The sequence below is a fragment of the Phodopus roborovskii genome, unplaced genomic scaffold (genome assembly GCF_943737965.1).
Source record: "Phodopus roborovskii unplaced genomic scaffold, PHOROB, whole genome shotgun sequence".
In the NCBI taxonomy this organism is placed as follows: Eukaryota; Metazoa; Chordata; class Mammalia; order Rodentia; family Cricetidae; genus Phodopus; species Phodopus roborovskii.
In genome coordinates this window covers 7,421,999-7,449,806 of record NW_026126448.1, presented here as the reverse complement: position 1 = coordinate 7,449,806, position 27,808 = coordinate 7,421,999, and the positions used below count along the sequence as shown (strand labels likewise).

Below are 27,808 nucleotides of genomic sequence, written 5' to 3'. Positions count from 1 at the left end.
TTTAGAAGAAAACACACTCCAGCTTTGGGGAGACAAAGACAGAATCCTGAGTCCAAGGCCATCCTAACTGCAGCTTTGGGGAGACAGAGGCAGAATTCTGTGTCCAAGGCCGTCCTAACCTACATAGTCAGTTCCAGAACAAACGGAAGTATACATGAAAACCCTACCTCAAAAACACAAAACAAAGATATTTAGAAATCCCAACACCATTTAATACCTGTTGGGTCAACTCCACAACCTCAACACTATGGAAACTCACAAAACCTAAGGTATTCACTACCAGGAAAAACAGATAAAACTAACAACAAAAGATACACGCAACAGTAAAAAAACATAAGGTAAAAAGTGAAGCTATTACCACTCTAAAAGTAGCCACAGCATAAAACTTGACATGAACTAAAAATTAACACTCCTAGGAAAACTAGTAAACTGTTAAGACACACAAGTGAAAGAAAACCACATACCAGTAGAATTGCACACCAAAAGACAACCTGTCATTAAACAAGTAGTAGTAGCCCTGCACAAAGCAGGACCTCAAAAAATTAGGTTAAGACTCAGAATTGTTCCTCTCCACGGAAATCTTTAGTAAAAGGCGAAAGATTTATACGATCTGAAGAGAAACCAGAGTATGACAAGAAAAGCCGGCCAAGCGACCTTGGACCACTGTGCCTCCTATTTCGCCTATGGGACCTAGTTCCACAAAATAAATGATGACTCCTGTTTTCCGCCCACACGATCTTTGAAAGCCGCATCGCTATAAAGAAAACAAAACAAGAAAGAAAAAATAAATAAAAGAGCATACTCATTCAAATTTCGCATTGGCCTGAATGCAATGCATTGTGGGTATGTAAATAATGCTATTTAACCAACCTCCGGTATACGGAAATAATTCATTTTCCCAGAGTAAATGTTGGGCCCACGCCAGGGGGCAGTATAGAAGCTAGATTCATGATGCTATAAATGCTTGGTCCAACTACAAAAATCTGGTCTTAAATTTACACAAAGTAAATATTCTTTCTCTTTTATTAGGGGGTGCTAGTTTGATTTTGCTTCTTGAAGTTTTGAGGCAGTGTCTCACAAGATCCCCTAGGCTGGCATTGAACTCACTATGTAGCGAGTTGGACCTGGGAAGCTGAGCACAGTTCTCCTTGCCTCAACAACCTCACGAGTTCTGGGCACCCATTAGGGAGTCTCCTATATCCCAGGCTGGCATTGGATTTGCCTCATTGCCTAGAAAGATCTTGAATTCCTGATCCTCCTGTCTCTGCCTACTAAATGTTGGCATGACAGGCATGTGCCTCCACACCCAGCTTAAAAGTTCTCTTAATTAATTAAAAATAAAATAAACAGGGGCAGAGCTTCTCTAGCACCAAGACATAAATATAAATAAATAAATAAATAATCAACTCTTGAAACTCGTTATTCTGGTACATTCATTTTCTAAAAATGTATTGAGAACAAGCAGCACTTGCTTGCTCTAGGACACAGGACTGTGTCCCTAGCCACTGATAACAAAGTATTTATTGACACAGGACAAGCACTGAGGAGCCAGAAGAGCAAGGTGGCAACGGCAGAGAGGTACCTGATGTTATGACTTATTGAGGAAAGGAAAGCTCAGGAGAAATTATACTCTGGGCGAGTTTTCCTGGGAGAGACAATATTATAACCATGGGCACCCTGAACAATGAACTTGAAGTGAGAGGACATAAGGAGAGATAAACATAAAAGAGGCAGATGCCGGGCGTTGGTGGCACATACCTTTAGTCCCAGCACTCGGGAGGCAGAGGCAGATGGATCTCTGAGAGTTTGAGTCCAGCCTGGTCTACAGAGCTAGTTCCAGGACAAGCTCCAAAGCTACACAGAGAAACCCTGTCTCGAAAAACAAAATAAAAAACACGAGAGAGAGAGAGAGAGAGGGAGAGGGAGAGAGAGAGAGAGAGAGAGAGAGAGAGAGAGAGTGCCAGTGAGCTAGAGGCAGAATAGTGGTTTCTATTTTCCTCCTCCTCTTTGTCTGCCTTCCCCTTCAACGGGGTCTCTTAATATGTAGTCTTGGCTGTTCTGGAACTTGCTATGCAGCCGGGCTGGCCTGAAATTAATAGACTCACCTGTATCTTCCTCCTTCTGCCAGGATTAGAGGCATGCATCACCAAGCCTGGCTAGAGACTGGAGTTTTGAAGGGGAACAAACAGCCTTCACTTCTGGAGGATAAAGTGAGATTCTGACTCTTACAGGTTGTGGGGGGTAGATACTATATAATCTAACCTGGTGTGACCTGAGTGCCAGGAGTCACCAGGCAGGAAAACACTAGATTAAAAAGCAAAGTCTGTCCCTTGGTCTAGGGCACAGAGGTACTGGCCTTGCTCACAGTTGTAAGGAAGGGAGAGAGCTAAACTCTTCATAAGAGCTATAAGCTGGCAACACATCTCATCTACTCTGGCTCATAAAGAAAAAGTTACATAGACGAATGGCCTCTATTCTGAGAAAGAACGAGAACAAACTGGGAGTCTGTGATCTGTTTTACTTTGATGGCAAGAGAAAGCTGCTGAAAAGCTATAAGCAATCCCAGGACTTGGGAGGATGGGGCAGGATTGTTCACAAGTTCAGAGCAAAGTTGTTCTTCATAGTGAGTCCCAAGCCAGCTGATCTGCTTTTTGTTTTGCTTGATTTTTTTTTTTTTTTTGGGTCTTCCTTCCTTCCTTTTTTCTTTTCTTTGATTTTTTGAGATAGGGTTTCTCTGTGTTGCCCTGGCTGTCCTGGAATTCACTCTGTAGACCAGGCTGACCTCAAATTCACAGAGATCTTCCTGGCTCTCTTCGTGCCTCTGCCTCCCAAGTGCTCCAGCCCTTCACCGAGTCCTTAATAAAATTATTTTATGTAGATTGGTGTTTGCCTGCATATATATCTGTGTGAGGATGTCAGATCCCCTGGAACAAGAAGTATAGGCAGTTGTGAGCAGCCATATAGGTGCTGGGAATTGAACTAGGTCTTCTAGAAGAGCAGCAAGTGCTCTTAACCACTGAGCCATCTCTCTAGCCCTCCACTGTGGGTTTTTGTTTTGTTTTGGTTCATTATGTATAGTGTTCTGAGTGTTCTGTCTGCATGTATCCCTGCAGGCCAGAAGAGGGCACCAGATCTCATTACAGATGGTACAGATGAGATCCATGATGTGGTTGCTGGGAATTGAACTCAGAACCTCTGGAAGAGCAGCCAGTGCTCAGTGCTCTTAACCTCTGAGCTATCTCTCCAGCCCCCTCCACCGTGTTTTTAGTAGAAAAATCATCTCAAGGACGGGAACTATTTATTTGTCTTGTTCATTCCACTCTTACTGTCTAGCACTATATCTAACAGTAGCATGTGGTAGATACTATGTTAAATTGGTGTCTTCGAAATATTTTATACATTAATTTTTTGTTTTGTTTTTTGTTTGTTTGTTTTTTGAGACAGGGTTTCCTATATTGCTTCGGAGCCTGTCCTGGAACTCGCTCTGTAGACCAGGATAGCTTTGAACTCACAGAGATACATTTGCCTCTACCTCCACAGTGCTGGGATTTAAGGCATGCGCCACCAATGCCCTGCTAGGATTTGAACCCCTTTCTGCAGAACCTCAGGGCCCTAACTGAAACATTATATATGTTTCCTAGTGGTACATAAAGGCAAAGGGTCGAACTGGTACTAAGATGGGGAAACGACAGGGACCTGAATGTTCCCATATGTCAGGGTCTGGGAGCACTTCCACAAGCCGGAAGTCATGAGGCCAAGACTACATATCCCAAAATGCACTGCGGTGCTTTCGCGGTGGTGACGTCGTAAGGACGCTGGCGCGCGGGATTTAAACTGCAGCGGTTTAGGCGGCGTTAACATTGCGCTGTATTAGCAGAGACTTCTCTTTCAAATTTCTTGGGTTTGTTTTACCTGCTGCTGTCCCCGAGTCGATGGAGTCGCTTCCCGCCCGATTGTTTCCTGGTCTCTCCATCAAGATTCAACGCAGTAATGGTGAGGGCAGGGTTCTGGGCCAAGGGAACGCAAGAGCGGTGAGAATGCCAAAATAGTTACCCGGCCCCCAAACGGCACGCTTTGGGACAGACACAGCACACTGAGGAGGCCCAAATCCCTTCACTAGCGATCGGTGTCCACTACACGGGGGGGGGGGGGGGGGGAACGCTGCCCTAGTTGTGGGTCCCCTGCCTGCATGTGGGCGGAGCACCTCTGCGACCATTGGTGCGTCTAGGCTAGGTTATAGCGGTGGCTGTACTTCCTGCTGAAATATTCACTGAAACTGCTCGGCTGTGATGTATATGATGCCATTGCAGTATGCCAGGTACAGGGATTCAAAGTAAACGAGTAGGATTCCAGCTTTTTTTTTTTTTTTTTTTTTTTTTTTTCCTTTTAGGGTTTCTCTGTGGCTTTGGCGCCTGTCCTGGAGCTAGCTCTTGTAGACCAGGCTGGTCTCGAACTCACAGAGATCCGCCTGCCTCTGCCTTCCCAGTGCTGGGATTAAAGGCCACCACCGCCCGGCTAGGATCCCTGCTTTTAAGGAGTTGGTAAAACAACCTTGTTTTTATTAAGCGACGACTGCATGTCTAATGTGTCATTCACCATTCATGCAATAACCAGACAGCGACTGCCAAAACTGAGTTAGGCAAACCCAAGAGGTTAACGATGTGTCCAGGAACAGCTCCTCTAAGGACTGTAGTGACTTCTTGCTCAGATGAGCATTCTTTTGCTCACTCTGTGGAGCGGAGATGAATCCTTCTCTAATGTAGCTGGGGTTTAAAGCTTGTTCCCTACTCACCTCATTAAAGAATGGTTTAAGGGTGAGTCCCCACTAGAATTATTAGTGTTAGTGGTTTTTTGTTTGTTTGTTTTTCCAGGCTGCCCTACTCACTTTGTAGATCAGGCTGGCCTCAAACTCAGAGATTTGCCTGCTTCTGCCTCCCAAGTGCTGGAAAGGAAAATTTGATTTTTAAAAGAGGGGAAAATCAATTTTTCTTTCCCACGTAAATTCTACATTGGAAGTCTCCGTAGGATCCTAAAAGCAAAAATTATAGGAATTAAGTTCTCAGGAGACAGATGGATAACTTTTGGTCTTTTCATACACAGGCTTAATTCACAGTGCCAATATAAGCACAGTGAACTTGGAGAAATCCTGTGTTTCGGTGGAATGGACAGAAGGAGGTAACACGAAGGGCAAAGAGGTAGGTTCTATGAGAATGTTTATATGGTGATCCTGTATAGAGCGCCGTGTGAACCTGTGAGAGCCCAGTTATGTTGTGCTGTCCTCTCCAGTCTTAAAAACTGGTCCTCTTTGCATGCACCAGAATTTCATTTAGTCAGGTGTGTTCTAATTTATTTATTTATTTTTATTTTATGTGCTTTGGTGTTTTGCCTGCATGAATGTCTGTGTGAGGGTGTTGTGTCCCCCAGAACTGGAGAGTTACAGACAGTTGTGAGCTGTCCTGTGGGTGCTGGAAATTGAACCTGGATCCTCTGGAAGAGCAGTCAGTGATCCTAAATGTTGAGTCGTCTCTCCAGCCCCCTCAGGTGTGTTCTAAATTGAAACAATTAATACTTTCTGGTGTGTATTTGGAGAGCAAATTGCATCGAATCCTAAGGCTTTGCTTTCGTCCCTGAGCTGGGATCTGAGTGCACACTGCTGCTTCGGTTTAGGTAACAAAATCAGTAACCCGGGAAAGGAAACAAAGATATGTTTTTGAAATGCCAAGTCATAAACCAGCTGGTGATGGATGGATGACACAGATGAGCAGCTTAAGACGTGAAAGCTAATGGCATGCATCAGTCCTGAGGTTTGAGTGACAAAGCTGGCCTTAGACAGAGCAGACTCAGTGTGCTTTGGCAGCAGCCAAAAGACTGAAAAGAGACTCTAGTGTTTTCATCTCTGGCAACTACCATGTTTAGATTTAGTGGGGAGCCTTACAATATTGAGAAAAGTAGAGATGGGAAGGAGGCATGGTCTTGTTCTCAGTCATGTGTCTGCCCTTAGAAGTTCCATTTGCTAACCTGTAAAGTAAAGATGACAATGTCTACCTCAGAATGTTGTGAGGGTTTAACCACAAAATCCATCTGGACTCATTCCAAAATGTTAGAGTGTGTATTGAGGGCTGGGAATGTAGGTGAATGAGATGCATTCTCTCAGAGTTTCGTAGAGTGGCACAGATAGGCCTGGTGTGGTGGTGCACACCTTTAATCTCAGGAGGCAGGTGCAAGCAGATATTTAGGGCTTGAGGCTAGCCTGGTTCACATAGACACACCTTTAATCCTAGCACTTGGGAGGCAGAAACGGGCAGATTTCTGTGAGTTCCAGGCCAACCTGATCTACATAGTGAATGAATTCTAGGACAGTTTGAGCTACATAGTGAGACATAAAATAAATAAATAATAAATAAAGGTGTGTGTGTGTAACAGGAGAGAGGAAGCACATGAGTGTCATGATGCATGCAAGTCACTTGTGAAGATTTCAGGACAACTTTGGGAAGATGTTTCTCACTTTCTGCCTTACTGAAATTGAGGGTTGTTTGTTCATTTGTTGTTTTTTTTTGTTGTTTTTGTTTGTTTGTTTGCTTCCACCGATATACTCCATGTTAGATAGCTTGGGAGCCTCTGGGTGATTGTCCTATCTTCATCTAAAGAGTTACAGTACTCTGGTGATGTAAACCCAGAATTGTGACCTCATTGTGGGTGTGAACAGGAACTGGGAAAGGCATCAACAGGAAGGTGTGATTGGGAAGAAGCTTCTGGGCCCAGTAGAAAATGTAGGTAGACTTAGGGTTAGGTAGCAGCTTTTGGGAACTTACTCCTGCTTATAAGATCCTGAGGGGGCCTCCATCAGACTATCACCAGCCAGCTAGAACTTGTTTCCTCCTTCGTGTCAGCCAGCAAGAAGTGCTCAGGTGGCTGTGACCGGCAGGACGTCACTCCCCAGCAGATCAGTAGGAGAGCCAAGTGGTCTAGGCCTACTGTGGACTTCTGTTTTCCTCTCCACCTCATTCTCATCACTCACAATCTCCCGTTGGCTTAGAGCCTGGAAACCCATTCCATCTAGATGGTAAACCATTACTAAGGAATAACTATTTTATAGTGGTCAGTGCTTAATGGAACGTAAGGTTGGTACAGCCTGAATCTTGGGTGGCCTTGATTACAGCAAAACACTTAGATCAAGCACTGTTGCTTCACTGAAACTCGCTTGTTCTTGCAGATTGATTTTGATGATGTGGCTGCAATAAACCCAGAGCTTTTGCAGCTTCTTCCCTTACACCCAAAGGACAATCTGCCACTGCAGGAAAATGTGGCAGTCCCGGTGAGTGCCTGTCATCTGACTGAGCTGCTGTCCCTGAAGAGTCACTTGTTACCTTTTTGCTGATTTCTGTCTGGGACTGCCTAGGGCATTATCACAGTACACAGAACCCTGAGGACTGATAAGAGCCATATGTTGTGGCGATTTGTTCTATTTTTCAGAAGCAAAAACGCAGATCGGTCAACTCCAAAATTCCAGCTCCAAAAGAAGGTAAATGGCTGGCTGTTGTCATGGTGTTTTTGCTGTGGGTGAGGTTCCTAGGGCTCAGAGTAGAAGCCAAAGTAGGCTTGTTGCCCTAATTGAGCATGTGATTTCTGTGTAAACTGAGTGCTGTCCTTTATTCAGTCATCTTTCTCGGGGAGGAAGAACCCAACCTACACCTAACCTCTGAGAGAATTGTACATTTGAGACATCTGTTCTCTGGCCTAGACACTTGTCCTATAGACCAGAGTCTGATACAGGAGAGAGTGGGCCAGCTTCCTTCCCTCACAACACTGAGCCTTGCAATAAAGCTGTGAGGAAAGCGTAGATGTAGTTTTGGGCTATTTAGACAAGTAGTGGAGCTGAGTACAGTGATGTATGACTATGATCATCACACGGATCTCGAGCAGGAGGATGTAAAATTCTAGCTGCCTTGGGCTATATGAAGAAACCATTGCCCCAAAATAAAGAAGCTGGGCGTGGTGGTGCATACCTTTAATCCCAGCTCTTGAGACAAAGGCAGGAGGATCTCTTAGTCTGAGGTTAGCCTGATCTGTATAGCACGATCCAGAACAGCCAGAGCTATAATGAGACCCTAGCTCCAAAAAAAGAAATCAAAAGCTCAAGAAAAACAAAACAAAACAGAAAAAACCCCAACTAATAATAAATAAAAATTAAAAAGTGAAAGGGGTGGTGAGTTCAGCCGGTAAAACATGTTACATAAACATGACCACCTGAGTTCCATCTTAAAAGCAGGAGAAACTGTACCAAGTCGTCCTCTGATCTTCATACATGCATCATGGTATACAGGTCCCATAGACACGCCTAACACACTCACACATAGCCTGCAAGAAAGGTCCTGATTCCATTTCAATGCATGTCCTCAACAGATATGTGCATATGTACACTTTTCCTGGTTGGTTGGTTCTGTTTGACTTTTGTGTGCATGCTATCACACATGCTGCAGTACTCTCAACTTTGGGGAGTCAATTCTCTCTTTCCATAGTGGGTTTGGATGATCAAACTCAAGCCATCAGGTTTATACAGCACATGCTTTACCTGATGAACTATTTAATGTGATGTTTGTTTTTGTTGTTTTAGATTCATATTTTTGTTTTTGTTTTTCGAGGTAGGTTTCTCTGTAGCTTTGGAAGTCATCCTGGAACTCGATCAGTAGACCAGGCTGGCCTCTAACTCACAGAGATCTGCCTGCCTCTGCCTTCCAAGTGCTGGGATTAAAGGCTAGCGCCACCACTGCCTGGTCATATTATTATTTTTTGAAATTCTGTGTTTGTGAACCAGGTTGTCTGTATGTGCTACACATGAGTGCAGGTGCCCAAGGAAAAGCTAGAGGCATCAAATCGTTCTAGATCTGGAGTTAGAAGCCATTGTGAGCCACCTAATGTGGGTGTTGAAAACTCAACTTCAGTTGGTGGTGGAAGAGCAGTAAATACTATTAACTGTTGAGCATCTTTCCTACCCTAGTTTTGTTTGCTTGTTATTTGTTTATTTTTGAGAAAGGGTTTCTAGTTCAGTCCTGGAACTCACTATGGAACTCAGGCTGGCCTCAAGCCTATGACAATCTTCTTGCCTTGGTTTTTCATTAGAGCTATGTTTAACTTTGTTCTGCTTTGCTGAGGGTTGGACTGAAGCCATCTATATGCTCTACCACTGAGCTAGACTCCCCGCCCTGTAGCTCCTTAATTGTGTATCTGAGAATAGGAATGAAGGTTACAGAGATGGCTCAGTGGGTAAACTTCTTGCCACGCAGGCATGAAGGTTTTATCTCAGATTCCCCATCATGAATGCGAAAAGTGGATGTGACGACATGTGTTTGTAGCATCCTAGTGCTGGTGAGACAGAGGCAAGAAGACCCCCAGGGCTGGTTTGCCAGGCCAGCCAAAATGGTGAGCTCCGGGTCCAGAGAGACACTCTGTCTCAAAACTCAAAAATTAAGGTGGAAAGTGACAGAAGAAGAAATTCAGTGTCAACCTCTTATCTCTACAGGCATAGGTGAGCGCTCTGTGCTAGTCATGTACACACATTCATATCCCACATACTTATACAAGTGGGGATGAAATGAAAGATTGGGTTTGAAGGAGGGGATTGAGACAGGTTCTTACTATGTAATGTCGAGGATGTTGAGGTATGCTTGGGTGTGGGTTCATGCTGGTTCATCAAAAGAAAACTCAGAGACACTTCAAGAATGAATTTAGCTTTTTTGGCTGCAGGTGACCCAATCTTGATGGACTGAAGTACTGAAGTACATTCCCTATGCCTTGAACATTTTTATTTTCCTCTATATTTACACTTTAGCCAGTTGATTACCATATGCTTGGAACAAAGCTTCCAGAAAGACAATGCCAAGTATAAATTCTAGATTCATAGGCACCATAGTTTTCAGGGTTTCCTGAACCAAGTTTTGCATAGGCTTTTGTCTTTTTAGGAAACTCCCAAATAGAGTTCATACAGAGGGACAAAAGGTAGGTCAAAGGATGGATTAGGCTAGGTGCTAGCTCTCTTGAGCTAGGCCAGATGCCACTCAAGTGGTTGGCTAAGGCTAGTTGCTTTCACTGTCGAAACAGACCAGCAGGATACCACTACAATATAGTCCCAGGTGACCTCCAGTTTGTAGACCTACTATCTCAGACTTCTCACAAGTGTTAGGATTATAGGCATAAGCCACCCATTTCGCTTGACTTGAGGGGGGCTATCTATCTATCTGTCTGATCTATCTATCTATCTATCTATCTATCTATCTATCTATCTATCTATGGTTTTTCGAGATAGAATTTCTCTGTATCCCTGTAGACAAGGCTAGCCTCAAACTCAGAGATCTGCCTGCCTCTTCCTCCTAAATTCTGGGATTAAAGGCCTGTGCCAACCAAGCAAGGCCCTGCTTTGGTTGTTTTTCTTGTTTTTTTAGTTCGTTTTTTTGTTTGTTTGTTTTTTGTTTTTCGAGACAGGGTTTCTCTGTATAGCTTTGGAGCCTGTTCTGGAACTCACTCTATAGACCAGGCTGGCCTTGAACTCACAGAGATCCACCTGCCTCTGCCTCCTGAGTGCTGGAACTAAAGGTGTGTGCCACCAACACCTGGCTTGTATTTTATTTTTTGAGACAGTATCATCATAGCCCTGGCTGACCTAGAAAATTCTGTGTATACCAGGCTGACCTGAAGCTCACAGAATTCCATGTGCCTCTGCCTTCCTAGTGCTAGGATTAAAGACTTGCACTGCTAACTCGAAGTGTTTTATAGATAAATAATTGTTACTCTGATTTACTACAGCTACAAGAATTCAGGACAACTTTTTTTTTTTTTTTTTCCCCCGAGACAGGATTTCTCTGTGTAGTTTTGGAGGCTGTCCTGGAACTAGCTCTGTAGACTAGGCTGGTCTCAAACTCAGATATCCTCCTGCCTCTGCCTTCCGAGTGCTGAGATTAAAGGCGTGCACCACCAACACCAGGCTAAGAATTCAGTACAACTTAACTGTGTCTTAGTTAGCTGTTCCTTAAGATTCTTGGAACCCAGCTTGCTGTGTAACACTTTTTCTTTGTTTTTAATCTGCCCCAGCCTCCTGAGTGCTGGAATTACAGGCATGTACTACCATGCCCAGTCCTTGTTTTTTTGTTGTTGTGATAGTCCTGGGGAATGAACCAGGACCCTGTGCATGCTAAGTAGAATCTCCACCACTCAGCTACAGCTTCCCAGGTACTACCTTACGCTTGAATGTATAGGAAGACAGTAGGATGGTAAGTACTACTGCTGTTAAGAGTAATATTTTGGGGGCTGGAGAGATGGCTCTAGAGTTAAAAGTGCTTATTCTTTTTCCAGAGGACTGGAGTTTGGTTCCCAGCTCCTTTGTCTAGCAATTCACAGTTGCCTATAATTCAGCTAGCTCTAGGGGCTCTAATGGCCTCTTCTGGCTCCTTGACCATCTGCACACACTTGTGGTTATACAGACCTATGCACACACATACATAAAAGATAAAAGGGAATCTTTGTTTTTTTTTTTTTTGTTTGTTTGTTTGTTTTTGTTTTTTTGAGATAGGGTTTCTCTGTGTAGCCCTGGCTATCCTGGAACTCTTTAGATCAGGCTGGCCTCAAACTCAAAGAGATCTGATTGCCTCTGCCTCTCTCCTTAGTGCTGAGATTAAAAATCTTCGCCACCACTGCCCAGCTTAAGATTTTTTTGAGGTTTTATGTGTGGGAATGTTTTGCCTGCCTGTAAGTATGTTTGTACACCACATCCATGTAGTGCCAACAGAGAGCATCAGTTTCCCTGAGTATTAGCTACCATGTAGGTGCTGAGAATTGAACCAGGGTTCTCTGGAAGAGCAGCCAGTGCCCCATGGTCTGTAACCCTTGAGCCATCTTTCCGCCCCTAACAAATAAATCCTTAAAAAAAGATTTGTTTTCCTTTCAAGACTAGAAGAATAGGCCAAGTGGTGGGGATGCATACCTTTTTCTTTTCTTCCTTTTTTTTTTTTTTTGTTTTGTTTTGTTTTGTTTTGTTTTTTGAGACAGGGTTTCTCTGTGGTTTTGGAGGCTGTCCTGGAACTAGCTCTTGTAGACCAGGCTGGTCTTAAACTCACAGAGGTCCGCCTGCCTCTGCCTCCCGAGTGCTGGGACTAAAAGCGTGCACCACCAATGCCCAGCTAAGGGGGAGGGGGCTGCACACCTTGAATTCCAGCACTTGTGAGGCAGAGGCAGGAGAGTCTCTGAGTTCAAGGCCAGACTGCTCAACAGAGAGAGTTCCAGAACAGCCAGGGCAATTACACAGAGAAACCCTATAATGGAAAAAAAAAAGAAAGAAAGAAAAAAAAGAGAAGAATAGGTCTTTTTCTCCAGAAATTATTTTAGATTATCTGTAGGTCTTTCCATTTTTATTTATTAATGTTCCCCCTCACTGCCCCTGTCCTGGGAATTAAACTCAGAACTACATACATTCTAAATAAGCATTCACCATTGAGCTATATGGCCGGCCCAAGGCAAATGCTCTTTTTTTTATTTTTTGGTTTTCCGAGACAGGGTTTCTCTGTGGCTTTAGAGCCTGTCCTGGAACTAGCTCTGTAGAGTAGGCTGGCCTCGAACTCACAGAGATCTGCCTGCCTCTGCCTCCCGAGTGCTGGAATTAAAGTTGCGTGCCACCACCGCCTGGCAATGCTCTTAAGGGAGATATCCTTGCCCTGAGGAGCACCTAGATCTCCAGACGGCACAAGTAACTTTGGGGATAGTGGTGCTTGGCCTTCCTGCTGTTTCCTGGGCTCTGGCCTGTCTTGTGCAGTCTCCTGCTGATTTAGCTTACCCTATTGTGCTGCCTTGGTTGGTCCTCTTGGTCTCAGGTCTTCGAAGCCGGTCCACTCGCATACCCGCTATCCCAGAGGTTCAACTTGCCACTCAGGAGAATGAGATGGAGGTGGAGCTGCCCGTGGCTACACACTCTCGGAAGCGGTTCTCAGTTGCCGGTGAGTAATCAGTGTGCTCTCCCTGTCTAAGGCCCCAAAGCAGCTCCTTTGCTGAATTTCCTAGTGCTCGTAAAGTAGTTCAGGATGGGCTTTGCCATGGAGGGAAAGCCTTCACAGAGGCCTGATCTACAGACTTGCCCAAGCATGGCTTTTTGGGCCAGCCTAGCCCTTCCTGACATCTCGAAAGCCCCAGAAACCAGGTGATTAACAGTAGCAAAGACTGGGAAAAGAAAAAACATGGGTGACTGGTTACTTGGGCAGCAATTAACTATCTGAACTCAGTGGACGAGGTGACTGTGCTTGCTCACAACCAAAATGCCAGAACTTGAGATATTGCTAGGCTACAGAGTGAAAAATCTGTCTCCATACACAAAAACACAATACCAAGAACAACAACAAAAACTCAAACTGGAAAAAACTAACCAGGCCAGGCGGTGGTGGTGCACACCTTTTAATCCCAGCATTTGGGAGGTAGAGACAAATGGATCTCTGAGTTTGAGAGGCCAACCTCCAAAGCTACAGAGAAACTCTGTCTCGGAAAACAAAATTAAAAAAAAAAAAAAAAAGAAAGAAAGAAAACCAATAACCTGAGCAGACCAAAATCACAGAAATGTACACAGTCCATCATGCCTTATTACACTCATATATGGTCATGATCCCTTCATTTGCCTTCATTTAGATGTATTTAATACATAAAGCATAATACATTGTCTCACAAAATCTCCACCTACTTTACATATCTAGTTGAAAAAAACACTTTGCTTAAAATTATTATTTGGTTAGGGCTGTGGCTCAGTTGGTAGAGTGCTTGCCCAGCGTGCACAAAGCCTGGGTTCCATTCCCAGCACCTCATGAAACTGAACATAGTGGTACTCGCCTGCCATTCTAGCAATCATGAGGCAGGATCATTAGATACTCGGTCAGCCTCAGTTCAACCATACTAAGTTTAGGACCAACCTAGGCTTTGTGATACCTTGTCTCAAAACAATTGGTTTTCAAGACAGGGCTACTCTGTGTATGCCTAAAACTCGCTCTGTAGACTAGGCTGGGCTTGACCTCAGAGCCACCTGCCTCTGCCTCTGCCTCTGCCTCTGCCTCCTGTGCGCTGGGATTAAAGGTGTGTGCCAGCCACCATGTCCTGTTGGTGTTTTGAGACAGGGTGTCTCTCTTCTCATTCTGGAATTCACTGTGCACCCTAACCTGTCCTCGAACTTGTAGAAATCATTCTCCCCACTGCTGAGACTACAGGTGGGAGCGACCATACTCAATTTAAAAATTGTCTTTAAAATTCTACTTTCATATTTAGCTTAAGGGTTTTTTGGCCCCAGATGCAGTCCCTGGCTGGAAGGGTGGTTGAATTTGGGATGAGGGCAACAGGAAAAGCCCCAAGTTTGTCCATGACATGCATGTTGAGACCGGGTCAGGATGGCTGCTCTGTACTGCCTGCTTCTCCAGTGACTTGTTCTCCCACAGCTAGCCTTCCTAAGCCCTCCTGCTCTGCAGTGACAGAATTACCATTGTCGATGGTCAGCGAGGAGGCAGAAGAGCAAGTCCACCCCAACCGAAGCACATCTGCAAACCCTGGGAATTCAGGTAGACATGCTTAGCTGTGTGCTCTCTTGCTCTAGCACAGGACAGGTTGTTAACATTGGGCCTGCCTGGGCACCTGAGTTCAAACCTTTTTGTTACCTTGAAGGTAGGTTACCCTGTGGTTATGGACAGAAACTTCCACAATACATAGAAGTTTGTCAGAAACCATTTGTTGTCGGTGAGATGTTTTCACAGCTAAATTCTTGATAAACAGCCCAGGGGACTTGTGAAAATGAAGTGGGGTATCTTGCCTTTTTAAAGATGTATTTTTATGTGTATGAGTGTGTTACCTGCACTTGTGTCTGTACACTTTGGGCATACCTGATGCCAGTGGAGGTCAGAAGAGGGCATTGGATCTCCTAGAACTGGAATTATATTATAGATAGTTGTAAGCCACCTTGTAGGTTCTGGGAATCAAACTTTGGTCTTCTGCAAGAGCAAGTACTCTAACAACTGAGCTGTCTCTCCAGCTCTCCAGCCCTGCCTCATTTTGGTTCTAGAGAAAATAGCTGCAGAAGCATAGAGCTACGAGAAACTCTGTCTCAAAAAACAAAATTAAAAAAAAAAAAAACAAAAAACAAAACAACAACAACAAAAAAAAACCAGATTGATGTGATAGTTGCTCTGACCTTACATTAGCCCAGTTAGTACTTCATGGACTTGTCCATCCAAGAATCAGACAAAAATCTACAAAAGGGATGAGAGAGCCAGGTGGTAGTGGTGCACACCTTTTAATCCCAGCACTGGGGAGGCAGAGGCAGGCGGATCTCTGTGAGTTTGAGGCCAGCCTGGTCTACAAAAGCTAGTTCCAGGACAGGCTCCAAAGCCACAGAAAAACCCTGTCTTGAAAAACCTAAAAGGAAGGAAGGAAGGAAGGAAAAAAGAAAGGAAAGAAAAAGGGGGTATGGTGTGTTATTGAGGTGCCTCAGCAGGTAAAAGGTGTTTGCCACCAAGCCTGATGACCTGAGCTCAATTTCCAGATCCCACATAATAGAAGGAGGGAGCTGCTTTCAAAAATTATCCTGACTTCCACATAGATGGCATGGCATGAATATGCATACAAACACATGCTCATTTATAAACAAATAGAAGGCCAGGCATGATGGCACACACTTTTGATCCCAGTGCTTGCAAGGTAAAAGAGGGCAAATCTCTGAATTTGAGGCCAGAGTTTTAGGACAGCCAGGGACACACAGAGAAACTGTATCTGGATTAAACAAAAACCACAAACAAAATAAATAAAAACAGAGTAGAGAAGGAAAACCTGTTCCTACAGAAGGCCCAGCACTCGTCAGAATAGCCAGAGACTAATAAGAAGCAGGTGAGTTAACAGTGCCTTCCTCTCCCCCTTAGTTCGGAGGAAATCATGTATTGTGAAGGAAATGGAAAAAATGAAGAGCAAACGGGAAGAGAAGAGAGCCCAGAACTCGGAAATAAGAATAAAGCGAGCTCAGGTGACTCTTGGGAGATGTGGGTGAGAGGCTCAGGACAGGTGCCCTGGCAAGATGAACAGCCAACACATAGCTGGCCCTAGCACCTCTAAAGCTCCAGTTCTGATATCCTGGAAGTTTAATTGCTTGTCAGAATTCAGAAAAGAAATGGGTAATTTGGAATTATCTGAAGTTGTTCAGATGAGCCATATTTGATGCTGATTGGCCAGTGGGGAAGCCCATCATGTGCTCACAAGGTACACTGCTGTTGCCAGACACCTGCTTGCTTTTCCTCCTTCCTCTGTAACCTGTATTAAGGGTAGAAGCAATGGCAGGGAAGTCGTCTTAGTCGGGTAATGGCTCTGAGGAAACCCAGTCTGCTGCTTTGCCCCCTGGGATGTGGAAGGCAGCCCTTGACCCTGGTGCATGCCTAGGCTCCCCTGACAATCCTGCTCCCAGGACTTCATGTCTGACTTCTCAGACTAGGGTTGAGGCACTCAGCAGCTGTGGGCCTGTCGCTGCCTGGCATGAGAGTCTAAGAGCAGACAGAGGTAACTAGCAGTCTGCCCTTCGTTCCTCTCGCCTCAAACAGGAATATGACAGCAGCTTTCCAAACTGGGAATTTGCCCGGATGATTAAGGAATTCCGGATTACTATGGAATGTCACCCACTTAATCTGACTGATCCTGTGAGTATACCAGAAAGGCTTCTACCTCTCTTCCCTGAGCAGGACAGGGAAGGACACTGAAAGACAAGGAAAAGGCATGCTGGGGTCTTCATTCATTCTTGAGTGTTGTCTGGAGAGTTTTATGTTTCTCTTCCCCCCCCCCCCTTCTGTGTGTGTGAATAGCCATCTCCTCCCACCTCCCTATGCGTGCGTGCGTGCGTGCGTGCGTGCGTGCGTGCGTGCGTGCGTGCGTGCGTGCGTGCGTGCGTGCGTGCGTGCGTGTTTCTGGGGATTGAATCCAGGACTCCAGTATATGAGTATAGTGTCCCATTGAGCTATATCCCTGGTGGGGCCCTCAGTACTTTTTTTTAAGACAGTGCTTAGGGCTGGATGAGACGCCTTGCTTCAGGCTGGCCAGACTGCTAAGAGCTAGGAGAGTAGTGCTGGAATCTTGAAGGCAGTGGAGTGACACCAGGGAGTTCAGAACAGCTTTCTTGTACCCTAGAGTAGTTAACAGGGGAGCCTAGAGTCCTAGCATCAGATCTTGTCGTCTCTTGCTAGGGCCAAGAGAAGGGTTGTGGTTGTTTGTTTTGGTACTGTCTGACCTCCCTTTTTCTGTCTCCTCTTGTCCTCTTCCAGATTGAAGAGCATAGGATCTGTGTGTGTGTTAGGAAGCGCCCACTGAATAAACAAGGTGAGCTGTTCAGTCAGAAGCTTCAGACTGAGTGGAAGGGCCCATGTTTTGGGAGCAGCCCCTGAAATATTCTCCTTCTGCAGAACTGGCCAAGAAAGAAATCGATGTGATTTCTGTCCCCAGCAAGTGTTTCCTTCTTGTGCATGAACCCAAATTGAAAGTGGACTTGACAAAGTATCTGGAGAACCAGGCATTCTGCTTCGATTTTGCCTTTGATGAAACAGCTTCGAATGAAGTCGTCTACAGGTTAGTCCCTTTAATGTTCTTTCTTCCTCATACCCACTTTCTCCCCCATCAAACACTAAGCTCCTTCCCTCCTCCCTGGCCTGTTGTGTTTTATTGAGCCAGCTTTGGAGTCTGCCATGTCACCTTTTTAAGCTATAGCAGCCCAGTCTTGGTGACTCTGAGTGAACTATTTACCCACTGCACTCAGGCTCATGGGTAGGACCCAGGGGTTCTCCTAGTGTTGTTTTTGTTGTGACAAAGTCTTATTCTATAGTCCAGGCTAGCTTAGTGTCTGTGTTACTCAGATGGTCTTGAACCATCACGGTCCTACCTCACCCTCCCATCTGCTGAGATTACACCTTCCAGTGGCTTATGCAACTACCTTATTACCTAAATGAATTCAGCAAACTCAGGTGACATCAAATTTACTCTTTCAGTCCAGTATGCCACTCAGTATTCAAATCTTTTTTTGTTTTGTTTTTTTTGAGACAGGGTTTCTCTGTGGCTAACTGGCTGTCTTGGAACTCGATTTTTGTAGACCAGACTGCCCTCAAACTCAGATATCCAACTGCCTCTGCCCCCTGAGTGCTTGGGTTAAATGTGTGCACCACCACTGCCCAGCGTGTTTGTATTTTATTAGGCTACAAATAATCTAGAGATATGTAAAAGTATGCAAGCAACATGCAGGCATAATGCCATTTTATATAAAGGACTTGACTGAAATCAACTCAGAAGAAAACTGTTTGCCTAGCTAGGCCCTGGGTTCTACCCCATCACAAAAAAAGTCACTGATTTAAACACAAGCTGTGTGCTGAGTATCAGTGGGGGCTTCTATCACCAATCCCTCTTGAATATTAAGGATTGGCTACCCAAATGCCCTTCCCTCTGCTCCATCCTTTCTCCTAGGTTCACAGCAAGACCATTGGTACAGACGATTTTTGAAGGGGGGAAAGCAACCTGCTTTGCCTATGGGCAGACGGGCAGTGGGAAGACTCATGTGAGTATTTCAGTGTGGCAGACAAGGCCTTGTGTAGTGCAGCAGTAAGTTCTTGAAGAATGGTACAGATGCCATCAATAGACATTTGCCATACCACATAAAGAGAGGGTCCAGGCTCCTGGCTCTGGTATGGCCCACTGTGGCAGCGGAGCCACCTATGATTTGGTATGTGTGGTCATATGCTGTTTCCTTTTGCAGACAATGGGTGGAGACCTGTCCGGTAAATCTCAGAATGCATCTAAAGGGATCTATGCAATGGCTTGTAAGTAACTGTTTTCCACATAGGGATGGGGCATGGAAAGCTGCTTACTTATACAGGCTCTTCCTCCCAGCCCGGGATGTCTTCCTTCTGAAGAGTCAACCTCGCTATCGGGACTTAAACTTGGAAGTTTATGTGACATTCTTTGAGATCTATAATGGGAAGGTAAGCAAACTACAATCTTAAAGATGGGTAGAAATGGTTGAAGCCAGACATCTTGTTACCTGTAGGCCTTTGGGGCTACTCTGCCTGGCATTTCCTCTGAAGGTGAGATGTCAGCCAAACTCAATAAGGAGAGCAGATGTCCTCTTCCAGGCTCCCGCTGAGGTGGGAGGTCGCCTTCTATGTGAGCCAGCCTCCCTTAACCTCCCCACCTTCCTTTATGTCCTCCTTCCCCATCCTGTACATTCCCATGACCACACCCTCCATGCCTCTCTCTTTCCCTCCTTCTTACCTTCTATTCTCTGTATTTTTGTAGAATTGCCTTTTGTAGAGCAAGACCTCAATAATAAAAAAGAATTATTATCATTAATGAGATAGTATGTGCTAAGCACTTGCTAGTCTTTTTTTCCTCTCAAGACTGGGTTTCTCTGTGCAGCCCTGGCTGTCCTGGAACTCACTTTGTAGGCCAGGCTGGCCTTGAACTCAGAGATTCACCTGGCTCTGCCTCCTGAGTTCTGGGATTAAAAATGTACACCACCACCACCCTGCTGTTATTCTAGTCTTTTTTTTTTTTTTTTCTTTACAGGCTGGGAACATTCTAGAGTAGCCCAGGACCCTTCTCAGGGTGGTGCAGGTGATATAGTGGTGACATTGGTGTGAACCAGGGACGCAGATCTGTTTGTTACCTGTCAGCACGGACTCTGTCCTTACTGTTCCTGGCCCTGTCCAGTCTGTGGCAGGCTCTGTAGGAAGGAGTCAGCCAGGGTACCCAGCACTAATGGCCCTATGTATATGCTCTCTGCCTGGCACAGGTGTTTGATCTGCTCAACAAGAAGGCCAAGTTACGTGTGCTAGAAGACAGCAAGCAGCAGGTGCAGGTTGTGGGACTGCAGGAGTACCTGGTTAACTGTGCTGATGATGTCATCAAGATGATCAACATGGGCAGTGCCTGCAGGTCAGGGTTCCGTCGAGGGAAGGGAACCACTTTTAATACCTAGTTCAAGTAATGAGGCCTCAGATCCACACACAGGCATGAGAGCAGGAGGAGGCCCTTTCTTTTTCCACACAGTTCTCCTCACCTCAGCAAGGTAAATGCTATGAGGTTGTCTACCTTCCGTGGGGCAGATAACCCCAGGAGTCTCAAGAACAAAGTCAGAGCAACTTAAATCTAACAAAGGCAGGTTTTAGTCACAGGCATTCTAGCCTGGGGTATGCGATGCTAGTTTTCTCTTGTGGAAGACGTTAGCAGCCCTGACTCTGTTCTGGAATGGAAGTAATGAGACCATGGCGCCTCTGTGCTGGCATGGTGCTGTGGGCTGCTAGGTAGTTGTAGGGCTCAGATTCTTTTTCTCCCAGCACTGATGATTAAACCCAGAGTTTTACTTCACATGCTGGGCAAGTGCTCTACTGTTCAGCTCCACCCACAGCAAGAGCCCTCAAGTTTGGGCAAGTGGTTATGACTAGACCCCTTTCCTCATAGCAGACTCAGCTGTTCCTCATCGCCATGACACCAGTTCTGTCCATGCCCAAGCACAGAGTCCAGTGCTCACTTGGCTGCCTGAAAAATAGCTCAAGAGCTACTGTCTTGGAGGGTAAAATGGAGTTTAGAGACAGGAAGATACAGAACTTTTCTGGATTCTGATCCATGTAGATTTTACTACTGTGCCCTGGAATGATTAAATACTGGGGGATAATGGTCCCTGAAGTTTGTAACCTTTCTTTGCCTTTCCCCTCCGTTTAATAGGACTTCTGGACAGACATTTGCCAACTCCAATTCTTCCCGCTCCCATGCCTGCTTCCAGATTCTTCTTCGATCCAAAGGGAGATTACATGGCAAATTCTCCTTGGTGGATCTAGCAGGGAATGAACGAGGGGCTGACACTTCCAGTGCTGACCGGCAGACTCGCATGGAGGGTGCAGAGATTAACAAGTCTCTCCTAGCTCTAAAGGTAGCAAGCACTTGCTAGTGGTGGCCTGGAAGGCAACTGAGAAGGGAGAGAGTAGGTTGCATAAGAAGTGGAAAGAGACTACAGGTGTTTGTGCTGCCCCCACAGGAGTGCATCAGGGCGCTGGGACAGAACAAGGCTCACACCCCATTCCGTGAGAGCAAGCTCACACAGGTGCTAAGGGATTCGTTCATTGGGGAGAACTCCAGGACTTGCATGGTGAGTGTGATGACTTTGTGGGTGGGGAAGAAGACTTGGAGCTGCTATGCAGGGAGATGTTGACTTGACTGATCAGGGAGCTCAGTACCTCTTCACCTGTGTTCTTGGGTTCCTGACTGGACTTCCACAGCCTGTAGCCTCCACCTTTCCTATAAGCATGGAAGACAGAATCTACTTACTCTGTAGGTGCTGAAATCAGCCATTGCTCTCTTACCTGGTAAAAAGGGTTCTGGAATTCAGGAAGTGAGCCTTAATAGACCAGGAGAAAGTAAGTCCTCCCCTTTCCCACAGCTTTCCTCAGGTTCCATGACTCCCACACTACAAATAGTCTCATATTCTAAGCCTCTGCAACTTCTTCCTGCCCTACTTGATCTGCAGGTGCTTCTAATGAGATCTCCCGCTATCCAGAGCACACCCAGAGTAGGGCCTTTTCATGAAGAAGGATAGGTTTCTCTGTCTAAACTCTATTAATATTAATTAGTACTACTGTTCTCTTTTCTCCTCTGATACTATAGAGGATTGAACCAGAGTTCTGGTGCACTCAGAGTGCAAAAGAGGGTATCTAATCCCTGGAATTGTGAGCAGCCATGTGGGTGCTGGAAATTGAACCCAGGTCCTCTGCAAGAACACCAAGTGGGTTTTTTTGTTTATTTGGTTTTTTGAGACAAAGTTTCTCTATGTTGTTTTGGAGCCTGTCCTGGAACTAGCTTTGTAGACCAGGCTGGCCTCAAACTCACAGAGATCTGCCTGCCTCTGCCTCCCAAGCTCTGGGATTAAAGGTGTGCGCCACCAACATTCGGCTACATCGAGTGTTCTTAAGCACTAAGCTAGCTCTCTAGTCCTTTTCTACAGGGTCTCACTATGGAGCTCTGGCTGGCCCGGAACTCTCACTACATAGATCAGGTTAGCTTCTGTTATGCCTACCGGGAATCCTCTCAGCCTCCAAGGAAGTGACTCCTGGCCGCAAAAGCAAAAGGCTTTTTATTGCTAAGAACCAAACTGTCTGGGACCTCGCTCCGTCAGAAGAGTAAGGCGCCTGCTTACAATTGCAAAGCCTTTTTAAAAGGCAAAAGGGAGGGAGGCTTGAGACTGCTAGTCTCAACTCACAAGGTTTCCAAGGTTACAGAGATTTTACAGAGTACAAAGTTTCTTTACAAGGTCAGCAGGCTCAGTGGCCTTGTTCTCAAGATAATGGAGCAGGAAGGATGCTGGCGGTGGGCTCCAGCTTTTTTCTTTATCTCCTGAGAACAGCATGTGGACTCTGTACTCTGCAGTCAGGGAGTTATCTACTGGCAGAAATTCTTGTTCTCTCTGGTTTTCCCTTCTTGCCATAAGCCCTGATTTTATACCTTTTAGTTATTAATTTGTCCATCACACTTCAAACTCAGAGATCTGCCTGCTTCTACCTCCCTAGTGCTGGTACTAAAGGCATATGCCATTGCACCCAGCTTTTTTTTTTAATTTGTTTATTATTATGTAAATGTGTACACATGGACATATGTCATCGTACTCAGGTAGAGATCAGAGAGGACAATTTGCAGGACTCTATTCTTTTACTGTGTAGGTTCTAGGGATCAAATCTAGGTTGTCAGTTTTAGCCTTCCATGCCCACGAACAAATTGTCCCCCAGCAAAGCATATGAGCTTTACTTCGCTGGTCTTACCTGTCGGCAACCACTCGTGGTAGCTCTCCAGGAGCAGATTTTCTAGTGCCCTCACTTTGCGACTCTCCACCTCTAACCATTTGTTCCCTCTTTGTCAGATTGCCATGATCTCACCAGGCATAAGCTCCTGTGAATATACTTTAAACACGCTGAGATACGCAGACAGGTATGAGGCCTAACATCTAGGTGGGACGGAGAAGGGAATGGCAGTGATGAGATGGGAAGCGACCCGAGCACTCCAGTGACCACTGTATTTCCTCCCTAAACAGGAAATCTGAGGTGTGGCATTCAGTCACACGCTAGGTCTGTCTGTCCCAGTCCCCTTCAGTCAATAAAATAGTATGTGAGGGACTTTCCATGTCCCTAAGTCTCGTTATCTGAGTAGTGATGCACTTCTGTAGTGAGTGCCCAGGGGACTGCTGGGATATTCAAGACTGTCTTATTTCCTCAGAGTCAAGGAGCTGAGCCCCCACAGCGGGCCCAGTGGAGAGCAGCCAATTCAAATGGAAACAGAAGAGATGGAAGCCAGCTCTAATGGGACCTCACTGGCAGTCGATGTAAGGTGGGAGGGCAAGATGAAGTGTGCCTCTGGAAAGTGTGTGTACCACACAATGCGTACACTGTCATCTCCCCTTTGGCCTGCAGTGCAAGGAAGAGGAGGAGCTGTCTTCCCAGATGTCCAGCTTCAATGAAGCCATGACTCAGATCAGGGAGCTGGAAGAGAGGGCCATGGAGGAGCTCAGGGAGATCATACAGGTGCACACTGGTCCCAGCCAGGGGCGGATTGGCAGGCCTCTCTCACACAGCCCACAGAACTCAGCTTTACTCCTGAAACACAATCTGGACTCCATCTACTCAATGGGGACACTCTTCTGTAGCCTGGTGCTACTGACTAGGGGTAGAGAAGGACCTTCATATTCAGGGACACCCATATTTATTCAGCGAATGTTCCAGCTCTGTGGTGACACATGGATCTATTACACCTCAGTCTTCTAGGTGTGAGCTCATTTAGTCTCACTGAGCCTCAGTTTCCTTGTCTCTAAACTGGGCAAGACATAGTGTGGTCTTTGAGGATCAAATGGCTGCCTTCTATAGCAGCAGCAGCAGCTGAAACGGAGTAAGTGGGAAATGCTACTTCTATTGTGAGCCTGCTGTGGGAGAAGGTGGGAACATCTCCTGTCATTAGCAGACTTGGAAGCAGAAAGAGAGAACTTGTGCCACTGAGGAGACTGCTGTGAAGACTTAAGTGTGCAAACATGTCCTCCCTACTGTGCCTGGGGGCACTGTGACAAAATACATGGCCCTTTTAGGACACATGAGGGTTGACTGTAGTCAAAGCAAAACCTGTGAACAGAGGGAGATAAATAAAGACAGTTGGTGGAACCCTGGTGCTAAAGGACCTTACATCTGCCTCATAGCAGAGACTCAGATTTTATTATGACAAGTGAAACCTTTGAAAGGACTTCAGCAAAGTGGTAGTGTGCTCCGAGCACAGGTTTGGTGTGTGGCTTTTGTTTTTGCTTTGTTTTTTGGTTTTTCAAGACAGGGTTTCTCTGTATTGCTTTGAATTCTGTCCTGGAACTCTCTCTAGACCAGGATGGCCTCGAACCCACAGAGATCCGCCTGCCTCTGCCTCCCAAGTGCTGGGACTAAAAGTATGCGCCACCTATGCCCGGCTTGGTTTTTGTTTTTAATGTGTCTGTTTTTGCCTGCATATATGTGCCATTTTTATGCCTAGTACCCACAGATGTCAGATGAAGGTATTGGAGCCTTAAGAACTGGTTATGAGCTGCCATGTGTATGCTGGAAATTGATATCCAGAAGAACAAGTTTTCTTAACCACCAGGCCATCTCTCTAACCCCTGGTTTTGTTTTTGAGACAGAGAAATAGATTAATAACCTTGAACTCAATCCTCTTTTGTCAGCCTCCTGAGTACTGCAATTTTAGGTGTGTACCATGTTAGGAAAGCAAGAAAAGGAGGGAACCAAAGAGCCAGGTGTGGTGGCTTGAATCTGTGATCCCAGTATCTGAGAGGCTGAGTGGAGGCTAGCCTGGGTTACAAAGTAAGAGCTTGTCTCAAACAGAGCCAGTAGAGTAATTGTGAGGTTCATCAGTTGGGGTGTGATGGCATGTCTAATGCTACTGCTCAGGAGTTCAAGGCCACTCTTAGTGCAGAGTGAGTTTCAAGTCACAAAAAGAGAGGGAGGAAGAAAGTTGTCATTCCAATTTCTGACTTTAGAACAAGATCAGCTGAACAGTGGTGGCACATACCTTTAATTCCCAGCACCCTGGAGGCAGAGGCAGGTGGATCTCTTGAGTTTGAGGCCAGCCAGGGCTACACAGAGAAATCCTGAATCGAAAACAGAAGACAGATCAGTGATGTCACTTATTTGACATAAATACAACTTTGGGATAGGGAGATGCTGACTAAGCTCAAGCTAAGGATTTCTTCTGTTTTGTTACTGCCGGTTTTTTTTTTTTTAATCCAATGTCTCTTGAAGCCCAGGCTGTCCTGTCCTTGAGCTTCTGGAGTCTTTTTTTTTTTTTTTTTTTTTTTTTTTCATTTTTTTGGTAGGTGGGTGTAGGTGCATGTGTGGAGGTCAAAGGACAACTTGGAGGAGTCAGGTCTCTCCTACATGTGGGTCCTGGTAATTGAACTTTGGGCTGTCTGTCCTAGCCCTACCTCCTAAACTTTTTTTTTTTTTTTTTTTTTTTTTCAACCACAGGGTTTCTCTGTGTAGTCCTGGCTGTCTTGGAACTCACAGAGATCCACTTGCCTCTGCCTCCCAGGTACTGGAATTAAAGGCGTGAGCCACCACAACCTGGCTTTGGGTTGTTTTTTTTTCCCTCCCCCCCCCCCCCTTCTGAACTCTTGATCCTCCTACCTCTGAGTGCTGAGATTGAGGGCATACAGCACCACACTGAGCCCAGGCTAAGCACTTCCTGGGGGAAGGGTTTCAGGAGGCAGAGCACAGGTGTGGATATGGGTTCAGCTGAGGATGAGGATGATTTGCTGGAATGTTTCCATGAGTTGAGCTGACTGGATGTTTGTGTTTCAGCAAGGACCTGGCTGGCTTGAGCTCTCTGAGATGACTGATCAGCCAGACTATGACTTGGAGACCTTCGTGAACAAAGCAGAGTCTGCCCTGGCCCAGCAGGCTAAGCACTTCTCAGCCCTGCGAGGTGGGTGTTGTCACTGCACAGGTGTGGCAGTGGGGAAGGTGGTTCCAAAGACCTCAGAAAGTGACCCACTTCCCCTTCCTTACAGAGGTCATCAAGGCCCTGCGTGTGGCCATGCAGCTGGAAGAACAGGCTAGCAAACAAATAAACAGCAAGAAATGGCACCAATGATGACTTCAAATAAAGATCTGTTTGGTATCACACCAGCCTCCTCCCCTACCCAGAAAACTTTAGGCACCTTTTGACTTTGGTTAGGACTGAGTTGGATGGGTTTTGGTAAATGCCAGGTAAGAGGCATCAGGCCCGGGAAAACTAGGAGAGAATTGCTGTTCTCTTCCTCAGTTTGGAGCAGGAGGAAGGAGGTTTTGTGACTGCTTCCCCTTTTCCGCACTATCTATCAGAGGGGAGTGCTGTTTGGGTAGTTCCCCTGCCCCTCTGGAACAGCTGCTGGTGGAGAACCTGCAAGGTCCAGGCTCTAGGAGAGAAATGGGTCCTCATCCAGCTTCTACTGCATCTGGCCTGCAGTATCACCCTTGGTCTGAGCACTCTCATGTTTTATGCTTTCAGAAAAAAAAGTTTTTGATACCTCTTTGTTTTAGTTTTAGAAGATCTCTGTTTCCTGTTGTATGTATTTTTGTGTTGTACCTAACAATAAAGAAAGAAAAAGTCAGAGAGACTGCCATCTCCTGAGGACCAAGGACACTGCTACTCTACTACCTTGGGCTCTGAGCCTCTTCTCCCTAGAACCAAGTCCACACACACCCATGGTTTAAGCAACAGGCTGAAGTTCCGAGCTTTGGTTTGTCTTCAGTAGCTGTGTGCTGAGCTTCATGTCCTGGGGCCAGGAACTCCAAGTGAATGGAGCTAACTATAGCCTTTGCTACAAAGCAGTGGGGATTAAGCATGCTAGGAAAGCATTCCAGGATGGCTGTATTCCTACTTTTTTGTTTGTTTGTTTTAGATTTTTCAGGTGAGACAGGGAGAAAGATTATTTATTGTATATAAGTTGTACTTGGCCACAAGTGAGAACAGAACTGTTAGTGCAGATGCCACAGGTCCAGGGCAGAGGGCCAGCAGACTTCTGGCTGTAAGGCAGGCAGTCAGGTCTCTCAGGTGCTCTCTGAGTAGATGGTGATGATAGGTCCACTGAGACTTATTACTGTACCAGCGCCCCGCCCTACAGTCCCCTCACTTCTGCTCCTGCAGCCTTCGTGGATGCACAGACTAATTTACTTGCACCTCTGCCTCACCTTCCATCTCTTGACCTTGAGTCTGGGTATTCTCTTCTTCCTCCACTTTGCTCTCATCGCACAGGAGGTTCAAGGAAGATGGAGCTAAGGCTTGTTAGCACATTCTTACTTTTGAAACAATGTCCCACTAAGTCTCTGGCTTTGAACTTGGAATCCTCCCTCCTCAGCCTCTGCATTTAGCAGGAATCTAGCCTGTGGCTCCAGGCCTGGCTTACTCTTCCCAGGTCATGTTGAGAAATTGGTAATGCTGATAAAGCACTTGACTCCCTAAAGAGAAAAGGCATCTAAAGGGAACACTAGTGTGGTTTTGCAAAATGATTAGTTTGTCAGGTGGATTGAGGAAGCAAGCCTAAGGCATGGGTGTTTGGGCACTCACGGATCAGATGTCAGAGAATAAATTCAGTGAGTGATAATAATGTGTTGCTAAAGGATTTTAATGCAGCACCTGTTAGTAAAACAGTGACTCAGCCCACAAACCCAAGGAGATGACAAGTGGTGAAAATTCTTGGCTCTTCTCTCCTATGGAGGGGATGGCCAGGTTTACA

At 45.7% G+C, this 27,808-nt stretch overlaps 1 protein-coding gene and 1 non-coding gene across 2 annotated transcripts; one reads left to right on the top strand and one right to left on the bottom strand.

Moving 5' to 3' along the window:
- Positions 1-513: 513 nt before the first annotated feature.
- On the bottom strand, positions 514-630 carry LOC127225546 (U5 spliceosomal RNA). Its single transcript, XR_007834829.1, has one exon. It is a non-coding gene; the product is annotated as a U5 spliceosomal RNA (small nuclear RNA).
- Positions 631-3,825: 3,195 nt separating this feature from the next.
- Kif2c (kinesin family member 2C) lies at positions 3,826-26,216 on the top strand. The gene is made up of 21 exons (XM_051188577.1): positions 3,826-3,993; positions 5,101-5,195; positions 7,214-7,315; positions 7,474-7,522; positions 12,858-12,980; positions 14,454-14,573; positions 15,924-16,024; positions 16,593-16,688; positions 17,307-17,361; positions 17,445-17,607; positions 18,493-18,583; positions 18,782-18,845; positions 18,916-19,007; positions 19,817-19,959; positions 20,749-20,953; positions 21,059-21,169; positions 22,931-22,998; positions 23,284-23,389; positions 23,484-23,588; positions 25,893-26,016; positions 26,102-26,216. Exons 1-21 carry the CDS (start codon positions 3,933-3,935, stop codon positions 26,182-26,184), a joined length of 2,157 nt encoding a protein of 718 aa, XP_051044534.1. The 5' UTR covers positions 3,826-3,932; the 3' UTR covers positions 26,185-26,216.
- Positions 26,217-27,808: the final 1,592 nt, after the last annotated feature.